The sequence below is a fragment of the Conger conger genome, chromosome 17 (genome assembly GCF_963514075.1).
Source record: "Conger conger chromosome 17, fConCon1.1, whole genome shotgun sequence".
NCBI lineage: Eukaryota > Metazoa > Chordata > Actinopteri > Anguilliformes > Congridae > Conger > Conger conger.
The window spans coordinates 25674383-25685505 of NC_083776.1; the positions used below are offsets into that span (position 1 = coordinate 25674383).

Below are 11123 nucleotides of genomic sequence, written 5' to 3' on the forward strand. Positions count from 1 at the left end.
ATAACTTTCCAACAAACTGACTGAATTGCAGTTGATCCTCCGCTATCCCACAACACCAAGCGTTTTGGTGACTAAAACGCGCCTGCGCGTTCCGCTCACCCTCTTTCGGCCCTACATCTTGTCAATAGTAATGGTGAGTCTGAATGAATCCTGCTAAACCATTTAAGGATCCAAGCTCATCATTGCTGACGACAATGCATTCATCGTACATAAAACACGCTGTATATTTTTAATACCAAGTTTGATTACCTGCCACAGAAATTTATTGTATTACTCGGTGAAGTTGTGTGTTTTTCCTATAAATTCATTGTGGCCAGCCGGCTAGGTAGTGCCGCTAGCTATTAGTGTTTTGGACGTCATTGGCTGTAGCATGCTGTAACATGCAATCTTGAAAGCAATTTCTGCATTACGTAGGTAGCTAACGTTAGCGATTTGTAATCGCTGGATTAAATAAAATCATGGAATGCCACGGTCTAACACCCTTAGCTGAAGGCATCTTGCCATCTTTAACTAGTTCGCTAGCTAGCTAGCTTCACCAGTTTCTGACCAAACATTTCAGGGAGCGGATTATACTCATCAATGTGTATATGTCGATTTAACAGTAACGGCATAGGCAACTTTGTCCAAGTGCCGTCCAGGCTTTAACGTTTTTTTTACCGGAGTAATTGTCGAGGTTGATTCCACCTAGCTGTTACATTAAGTTAGTCCGTGCAGAATACGATCAGGTTCTATTTGACAACTAGCCTGCTGTTAAACGGTGGTGTGGTTGGCATACGTAACGTAATTCAATTATAAAATGTTGAAATGTGTATGGAAGTACTATGGATGATTCAAACCAGTTATGTATTTCTGCAAATGGATTCTGGATTTTGTTTCCAATGGTGGGATGCACAGACTGACCTGGAAGCAAAGGACTGATCTTTGCAACACTGACCCAAAACCAGTTTTGCACTTTTATCATGGTAACTGAAACCCTAAAACTGCTCCTCCCAAGGCTGCATTGGGGCTGAAGATTTCTGCAATCTGGGATAGATCCGTAAAGCTGCCCATCCAAGAGGCTTGATTGAGGCTTTTGGCTGACGCCGCCCTTTTAAAGATCACAATGCCGCTATGACACTGCTGATTTGTGGGTGAATGTGAAAACACTGTCTCCTCCATTGAAGAGATTTTTTTTTGTGGTGAATTGCCCTTGTTTGGCTTTCCTCCACATCAGTACAGAATCAACAATAAAGCAAATGAAATTTCTTTGACGGGATATCTTTCAGTGCCACCGTTCCCTGGTCAAATCATCCACTGTTCCGCTGGGATCTTTGTTAACATCGATGTGAAGCATAATGCTCGTCTCCTACTGCAAAGCTTTAGTGAGATACTGAGATAATCTGTCTGATGGTATAAGGAAAGTCAGTGAAATCCAGATCCCTGTACAAGACTATTTCAGTATGGATTTCATTGCAAGGAAATGGATGTGAGCGGATGTGCACGAGGGCTCGCCCTGCATAATGTGCCTTTACTGAAGAGAATAGAAGTCTCACATCTGCAAACTCAATCTTTTTGAAGAATGAGGCCACTGGAAGATGTGCATATTCTATAGAGGCTGGATGATGTCATTCATGATCCATTTGCTGAGGCCAATGGAATTGCAGTAATGAAAGAAACCACTTTGGACTATTAGTGTGTGGCTATAGTAATAGTTGGCTCTGTTATCATTTTGTACTTTTCTCTGTTGGGGTATTTATCTTGGAAATTAGTGGAATTCAAATATGAATTTACATGACTTTTACTGACTCTTGCACCTGTTTTACATTGGCACAATTATCCAACCTCTTTTTTTGTAATATTGGGAACTTAGGTTGTCTGTTGCACTAACATGGCTTGTGTTGTGTCCCACAGGCCAAGCGCACCAAGAAGGTGGGGATTGTGGGGAAGTACGGCACCCGTTATGGGGCCTCCCTCAGGAAGATGGTGAAGAAGATTGAGATCAGCCAGCACGCCAAGTACACCTGCTCCTTCTGTGGGAAGGTGAGTGTCCAGAATCCAGTGCTGCCAGCTGTGGTATCCAGAGACAAATCTAGATAATGGCGAATTGTTGACCCTAACTGCTCGTTCGGAGAGCTTTCAAGTGTAAGGGGAACAACAGTGAGCTAACGTATCATTTACCTTTCTTAGCTGCTACTGGGTTAATCTGTGTGTATTTATGTTTCCTACATTTTATCCAGTTTGTCTGAGCTTTGCAGCTCTTGGCTGGAGGCTGTTCTGTGGCTGAATGTGATTTGCTTTGTGAATTCATTAATGCTGTGTTGGCTGTATTTAAGACAGCCACAGGTTGTTTTCTGTTAGACAGTCATTGTAATCTCTTGCCCCCAGACCAAGATGAAGAGAAAGGCTGTAGGTATTTGGAACTGTGGGTCCTGTATGAAGACTGTTGCTGGGGGTGCTTGGACATACAAGTAAGCTGCATACTTGAATATTTCTGCTTGTTCCTTAATATTGTACTGGTGATTTATTTTAGTGAAAATTAATGTTTAAAAATGCTGTTTTGCACTACTGTCAGTTAGTCCTTTTAAATGTGGCATGTTTTACAAATTTTTCCAATTTCTAACTGGCATCTCAACCTTTGAATTTGTGTCTGTGTGTCAATACTAATTTTTAATATCAGTATTAATGTGGGTGAGGCTCATTAAAAAGGAGAAAGTGTGACTTCTCTCAACGTGCATTTTTTTTTTTTTTTAGCACAACATCCGCTGTGACAGTCAAATCTGCCATCAGAAGACTTAAGGAGTTGAAGGACCAGTAATCTTGACGGAGTGCTTGCTTTTTGTACAGTTAAGAGATTTCAGTGACTCGATTGTGATTCTTGAACATCCCACAATAAAATTTGTGAGTCAACTCTTCCTTTGCCTTTGGTCTGTCTACAGCTTGCACTGTATTTGGCAATTTCTCAGGATGCAAAATATATTACATTTTTGTGAATTAATGTAGCTAAAAGCAGTTCAATTTTGTGAACTAAAACTAAATTAAATGCACTCAGAAATTATCTTACTTAACAAAATAATTTGCATGAAACTTGGACTGGATGCATCTGGTCACTCCCCACCACTGCAATGTTTAAGGTTTGAAATTGGGTGGCTTGGTGATCTATTATGCTGCATGGCCTAGGTTAGCAGGATAGCGACTCCTAGGCTATTTTTGAAGAAGGCAAGCGGAACATTTTCAAGATCAAACAAATCAAATGACATAAGCTGGCTTATATGCTTTGGGCAAGGTTTAAATGGTTTCTAGAAGCTCAACTTGTCTCGACTTCTATAGTGGCCACAATAAGATCCGCACAGCCATTTGGCCTTTGAGCAAGGCCCTTAACCCTGAATTGCTCCAGGGGAGGATTGTCTCCTGGTCAGTCTAATCAACTACGTCGCTCTGGATAAGAGTTTCTGCCAAATGGCATTAATGTAATATAATGTAGTGGGTATATGCTTATATTCGTGACCTCTCGATTGACCTCAACACCACTGGCCAAAAAACGGTTCATTGTCTAGTTGAGGGTAAAGTTCTCTTGTGCTCCATACTCTTGTGCTTATACCATGCACAATATTACGCACTATCTTTACATGCACGATAGTATGCATGGTCCTTACATGCACGGTTGTATGCACTGTCTTTAAAAGAGGATGCGAAGGAGCAGTAGGACAACAATGTAGTATAATGGACATGGAACTGGGCTTGTAACCTTGTGAAGTTGCAGGTTTTATATCCAGATGTCATTATATCCAGTTATCATTCTATTGCCTTGTGCTGTATAAAAACAGTTTTTAGATATAAATATAATCCATTAATCAAAAGGGCCTTAGTTCTTATCTTTGTTGTACTGTTAGCGCTTCACATTGTACTTCCCTCTAGGGAATTTAAGCACACTTATCGTTGGTTATGGGTATGCACTTTGCACTTTATTGTATGTCGCTCTGGATAAGACAAATGCCAATAATCTAATGTAATATGTACTGCTGCTGTACATCTGAGCAAAGTGCCTGATGTAAATCACTTGGTATCAATTTATACTGTTAAAAAAATAATACTATTTGACAAAAATACCATTCATAATGTGATGGTCATGTCTCACTGACACAACGTGTGTGGCAGCAGTCGTCATCTAGAATTACCTTGATGGTGACTAGGAAGGAGAGGCTGCTGGGGCGGTGGTCATCAGGCCTCAGAGAAAATTGTGTAGTAAAATGTCCTGAACCGGAACATGAAGTGACATCAGTCCTCTTGTTTTTTCTGCTTTGTGGACAAGCCAATTACTGACAGTTTTGTCCTCAGTGAAAAGCGGTCTGGTATGAACTGTTTTGGCTGCACCCAGAAGAGGTTTGTGCAGAACTTGCCCTTTGGCCTAAATGTGGAGGCGGAGCCAGTCGCAGGGTACGCAGTCCGCATTCACAATGAGGCGGATGCTGCTGCCGGGGGATCCGCATGCGAGCACTGCAGAGGCTGTGACCGGGGAGAAGCCACCACCGCCCTGCCTGCTGTGCACACGTGCACCGGACTGCTCTGGATTATATTCCAAAAAGCTCTGAAAGCAGCTGCTTTTCACACAAAATTGGTTGTTTTTGATTGTCCTTCGTTTGCGATGATGGTGGCGTCTAAGTTTTCAATTTACAATTTGTGATTTGTGAAAGGATTACTAGGCAAGCGTTGTCAATTAAAAACCAAAGCTTGCTTTCATGAAAAAGATTATATCATCTTTTGCATGTTTTTTTTGAAGACACGTGCATATTTAGCGATTTGTTTCAGTCAAAATTTAAGCATTGATTTCAGAATCCAACTTTTTCACTGTAGCCTACAACATACTAGCTGCTTCCTCAAATGAGTGGTCTACCAATTCTGAATGCTGATGTATAAACGTATTCTGCAACACATTACAGAACCGAATATGTAAATCGATTTAGTCAGAAAATCTTTTGAAGCACAGATTGAATTTGTATCGATCATTTGGAAATGTGACAAAATAAAAATCATACTTACTCATTGGATAGTATGTATGATTTGTGTGTGTTAAATCCTTATCAAATTAGCTATTATATGATTTATCAGGGGAAATGCAAGTTTTCGGTGGCACGGATGGCGCAGTGGGTAGCACTGCCGCCTCACAGCAAGGAGGTCCTGGGTTCGAATCCCCGTCGGCCGGGGCCTCTCTGTGCGGAGTTTGCATGTTCTCCCCGTGTCTGCGTGGGTTTCCTCCGGGTACTCCGGTTTCCTCCCACAGTCCAAAGACATGCACGTTAGGCTGATTGGAGAGTCTAAATTGCCCGTAGGTATGAGTGTGTGAGTGAGTGGTGTGTGTGGTGTGTGTGCCCTGTGATGGACTGGCGACCTGTCCAGGGTGTATTCCTGCCTTTTGCCCAATGTATGCTGGGATAGGCTCCAGCCCCCTGCGACCCTGATCAGGATAAGCGGGTTCAGATAATGGATGGAAATGCAAGTTTTCTTCCCATAAACTGTGCTTTCCCTTGCATCTTTCCGTGCGGTATGAATTACAGTGCAACACTAAGGGTTGATATATTTTCATATCAGTGAAATCACAGCAACTGGCATTATCTACCAGAAGCCGTGAACATACATCTGCACGCTCAAACAAACATTCATCAGTGCCTAATTACTAATAGATAGCCTACAAGCATTAATATTTTGCATTTTCTTGACTGTGAAACAGCAGTTATTGTGATAAACGCTGCCTTTATTTTTGCATGACATGAACTGAATTGTATTCTGCGGCAGAATATTAACATCAGCTATATGTCAATGCAAAGATCTGTAGATCCTGAGGACTTTTTAAAATCTGCGACCAGAGAGGACCCCCCAAGCCTCGTTATAAATTCTATAGTTTTAATGCGAGAACAGAGATGTGTCTCCGATTGGGTAGGACAGAGGTTGCAGCCCAGAGGGGCGGGGTGAAGGAAACCCTGGTTTGCTCTTTGGTACAGCTTGTAGGCTACATGTTGTTGAAGCTTTTGACAGGGAGAGGGCGTGTGCTGTTGTGCCATCTCGGATTGACCACTAGCCTGCAAGAAGACATGTAGCCTGTCATACAGAGACTAGGCGGTGCTGTAATATAAGGACTTCTCTGTTCAAGGTAAGATATTTAGGTAAAAAGTATTCCCGGCACAAATTTCTGTTCGCCATAGACAAAGGATGTGTTATTTGGGTGTGATTTTAACGATGCGATGATCAGTTGTTTGGCGATAAATCCTTAGCATTCCTTCTTCATTAATCTCATTATTCTGGGTTAATGCCGGTGAACCTTTAACAAATGCCTGCTGCGATATATAGCCGGCAATATTTTGCAGGCTGTGTAGCCTAATGTGTTTGTGTACATTTCGCTATTTTCTGAAAATCCCACTGCCGGCGTTGGAATATCATCAAGAAAGGGGTTTGCGGTATCAAGATTCACATCGTAAAAGAGCAGTTCGTCGTTATACCGTACATGCGTACATAGACACACACTTATCTCTGACCTTGATATGCCAATGTAGCTACTTTCCGCTGTAACAAATAGACTTGGACACAGCTTTGAATAGGTAACATAATTATGCTGTGGTGTCTCTAAGCCCCCATTTCTCTGTATTTTCCATTACAATTCACCTATAAACTATTTTAAAAAAACTTGCTGTTTAGATGCCTAAACACTTGATTTAGAGATCTATTTGTCAACCGTGATTGTAGGAACTGACATACAGTACCTTAGAGATGCAAGCTCTGAGGGCTGATGCAAGGTGCTGGCAGGGGCGATGCCACCCATAGCTCCCAGTTCATTGAGTGATTGCATTACTAGCCTGTTATCGGGTCCCATCCCATCAAATAAAAAACACAATTTAGCACCCCCCCTCCATTTCTCTATCTATCGATCTCTACATCTCTATCTCTCGATCTTTCTCTATCTCTATCCATCTCTACATCTCTATCTCTCTCTCTTCAGGTTTATATTAACAGAGGCACTTGCATACACATAAAGAATGGACAGAGGTTCTGGGCCCCACCCTCAAGATATTTCCAGCCCTGCAGAGTGAGCTCGGGCAGGAGTGAGGGGAGAGGTGGAGTGACCCAGACCAAGGATGGAGCAGGTGGAGCACATGGGGGCTGCCAGCCCACGGCTGGCCTCGCTGCGGAGGTCAGAGATCACAGGGCTCCAGGCTGACGGGGAGGAAACTGGGACCAGCACCTGGAGGAAGAAGAGGAAGAAGGAGCTGCGACCAGACTCTATTATTGTGTACCACTCCGAGGTGGAGAGGATGCCAGAGGAGGATTTGGGTGGGGAGGACGGGGCGGAGAAGACCTCGGAGGAGGGGGCAAAGTTCCTCGCCACTCCCCCTGGGGAAGGTGAGATCAGCCCGTCTCTTCTCTCTGATCGAGGGCCATTACAGCCCCACAATTTACAGCATCTTTTAATGGGATCTGTCTGTTGCGCTCAATCAGAACATTACGGGAGGTGGTGTACAGACAGAGATGTCTTCACTTTCCTCTGCCAAAAGCACTGCATTATAAATGAACCTCCATCAATTCCCTGTGTTTGCTGTTCTGTTGGGGAACGCCCATTGTAATGTTTCATTCTCAGAGTTTTGGCTCATGCTACATTCTCTTTACTTTGTGTGTCTGTGTGTCTGTGTCTGTGTGTGTGTGCATACAGTGTCTGCACCATGTCATAGCACTGGAGTCCTGGGGAAGGCCTGTGGCTTGTTTGTGTGAGTGAAAAGAGTGCATGTCTGCGCACACAGGGGCGGGTCACTGATTGCCTGTTCTGTGCACTGTGGGTGTTAACAGGAGGCTGGAGCACGGCCCCAGACAACCACTATGTGACTCTGACAGGCACTATCACACGAGGGAAAAAGAAAGGTCAGATGGTGGACATCCACGTCACGCTCACAGACAAGGAGCTCCGGGACCTGGCCAGGTCGAAGGAGCGTCTGGACGCTGAGTGCGAGCGCGGCGTGGAGGCCAAGCAGCCCTGTGGCCTGGGGTTCGGCCAGGGCCCCCACGTGGTGCTGTGGAGCCTCTCCTGCGCCCCTGTGGTCTTTCTCCTCTCCTTTGTCACCTCCTTCTACTACGGCACGCTCACCTGGTACAACGTCTTCCTGGTGTACAATGAGGAGAGGACGTTTTGGCACAAGATCACTGTCTGTCCCTTCCTCATCATCTCCTACCCCTTGCTGATCATGGGGGTGTCTCTCTCCCTGGCGGTGTATGCGGCCGTGGTGCAGGTGTCCTGGGTTTTCGCCGAGTGGTGGCTGGCTGTGCGGGACCTGGAGAAAGGCTTCTGCGGGTGGGCCTGCGGGAAGCTGGGGCTGGAGGATTGCTCTCCCTACAGCATCGTGGAGCTTCTCGACTCGGACACTGTCTCCAGAAGCCTCCGGGGAAAGCATGCGGCTGAGAACCTGCAGACCACCTCTGTGTGACTGGGCCGTCACGCCTAGCGACAGGGAAACCACATGCACACTTGTGGACTCCCTCTTCTGCTCATAAGACAAATGGTTCTTTGATTACTGCCATCCCAAGTAGGGCTGCATGATATCAGGAAAATATGTGATATGAGAAAGTTGTTGAATATTGTGATGATGATATGACTTGCGATAAATATACAAATATTGCACAGTTCTAATGTCTTACTGCCTTAGGTACACTGCTAACATAGACCCCAGACAATCAATAGCCTATGCCCACTGAATAAATTTAAAAAAAGCATTATTTCCAACATTCCAACACAAATTGCACATGAACAGCCACTCAATTTAACAGAACATCAATTTAAATATATACTATTCATCGCACTTCAAGCTGTCTTTTGCAAAATGTTTATCGCGCATGTTCATATCGTGATGAGGATAAATATATGATATATCGTGCAGCCCTAATCCCAAGCTCTCCAGTCAAATCCTGTGCACCATTTCATTTACATTGTCCATGTAACATCACTGACACTCCTTGGTTCTACATCTACATTAAAATATAGGCTGGAGTTTGCTATGGACGTGGTCATGATATTACAGCTAAATGTTCTGTCTCAGAACAGTATATGTGTATTCCTGAGTGTTGTGTTCATGTGATGCACTTGCGTTTGTTGGTGTGGGAGGTGACCAGGTTCAGGGAGTGTTTGTTTTAATTCAGATCTAATAGGCAAAGACCTTGAAGACCTCAGACACAGGATATAACAGGGAGAGTGCCAAAACCAAACAAATCCTTTTTCTTGATTGATAGAATGCAGTGCTGATGCTTGATTTGTCTGACAAGCATCACAGGGTCCTGCCTTAGGGTTTAATTGTAAGTGTTTTTGTGTCTGCCTTTGTCTTCATCCCTCATTACCACATTCCTTTTTATAAGGTTCTCTTAAGCTGTTTTATAAAGCCAGTCTTTGTACATTGTTTTGTTGCTGTGGTAACCCATCAGGGTTTATAAGGATTTAGATTTTCTGATGGTTGTTCTGCTTGATCATCATTGTGGAGTTTACACCAGATTAATTTTTATTATTTACTATCATCCATGTTGACATTCCATTGTGGACTGCAGTAAGATGCTTTGTGCAACATTTCCTCCTATAAAATGGGTTTGTGAGTGGTATTGATGCCTTTTGTGTTCGTGTGATTCTGCAACAATTTTCCTTTCTTGTTTACTTAATCAACTTTGATTTTAGTTTGTTAGATTACTTGAATTGGTAATTTCTATTATTTCCAAGTTATTTTGAAAAGGGTTGTCTTCATTTTCATCCAGAACACAGACATTTGCATTAAGACTTGACAAATCATATGTCATATATAACTTGCATGTACAAATATCTGCACATTAATTTTAACTGATGTTGTGATATTCAGTGCATGGTGAGCACAAAGGATGAATACTTTGATGAAATGAAATGTAGTGGGTGCGGGGGAATTTCCCTATGACATGCTAGCTATGACTTGAACTATAATTGATGCACTTTCACTTTTGAGTAAATGGCTGTATTTATGTTACCATATTCTATTTTGATGCATGGACACTTTTTTGTAGCCTGATTTTAATGGCACAAAAAAAGCATGTTACATGCACAGGTATGTGTATGCAAATTTAGACTACATGTACAGTAACTGGAAATAAAAAATAAAAAAACTGACTTATGATTCACAGACAGAATACTCACAACATTGAGCATAATCAGAATGTGTGGTATTTTTTTTATTTTAACTGCAGTTTTTACATTTTTTGCCATAATTTTAAATTCTGCTCCTGTACTATTTAATATAATAAAATGAAAGGTTATCTGATTTTGTTGGTTGTTGTGATTGCCATGGGAATTAAGACAGCCTCTTGCCTCCTTCCCCACTGAGTCCATATTGTCAGGAACTGAACATGGTAGGCTACATGGAACATGGAAAAATAGCACTTTCTACACTTTGGTATTTGATTCCAGATTCTGTAGTTTTTTCATTTATGAGCAATGTATTCTTTCTTATACTGTATAACAAGACTTGTATAACAATATATTAACCCCTTAAGTCTCACCAGGGCTGGGCTGATGGTGGGTTTTTTGCATTTCATAAATCCATATACTTCACAAAATAAGGTACTGTCAGTGACCTTTTCAAGGTCACAGCAAGGTTCCAGTACTCCAAATGCAATAAAAATAATAATGCAATTCTAAGAACGTGCTAACTTGGAGACACGTTGATAGAATATCCATTGTTTACTTACATTTTTCTGGAGGAATTATCATTGTTGTCCGTTTCACTGTTGCATACTTCTATAAAAGTACTTGAACATAGGAATGCTATTATCTACTTTTTGTATGGCCTCTCTGGAACAAGAAGAGCCCATGTACAAGCTTCTCGGATCAGAATTGGAAATTCTGATCCGTGAGCAAAAAATACAGTATAACTTCAGCTCAGCCTAGAACCGGCTAGTAGTTTGACTTGTTTATGCAGGTTGAGTATTTGACAAAAATGTCAAACAATGGCCCTCAATGAATATATTAGTCGACAAGATGTTACGATTGTGATTATTGTACTTATTGTACTTTATTATTCTTGACCTGTTGCTATCTGAGGAGAGCACAAAAAAAATTCAGGATAAAAAGGCTGTTTTCCAAAAAGGATATTTCGAGACTC

At 42.4% G+C, this 11123-nt stretch overlaps 2 protein-coding genes across 2 annotated transcripts; both read left to right on the forward strand.

Annotated features, from left to right (window-relative positions):
- The first annotated feature begins 21 nt into the window (after positions 1-21).
- On the forward strand, positions 22-2891 carry LOC133116987 (large ribosomal subunit protein eL43). Its single transcript, XM_061227030.1, has 4 exons — positions 22-133; positions 1891-2019; positions 2365-2447; positions 2731-2891. Exons 1-4 carry the CDS (start codon positions 131-133, stop codon positions 2792-2794), a joined length of 279 nt encoding a protein of 92 aa, XP_061083014.1. The 5' UTR covers positions 22-130; the 3' UTR covers positions 2795-2891.
- Positions 2892-5942: 3051 nt separating this feature from the next.
- LOC133116883 (transmembrane protein 169-like) lies at positions 5943-10283 on the forward strand. Its single transcript, XM_061226887.1, has 3 exons — positions 5943-6124; positions 6968-7368; positions 7810-10283. The coding sequence occupies exons 2-3, from the start codon at positions 7104-7106 to the stop codon at positions 8439-8441; spliced, it is 897 nt and encodes a 298-aa protein (XP_061082871.1). The 5' UTR covers positions 5943-6124; positions 6968-7103; the 3' UTR covers positions 8442-10283.
- The last annotated feature ends 840 nt before the right edge of the window (positions 10284-11123 follow it).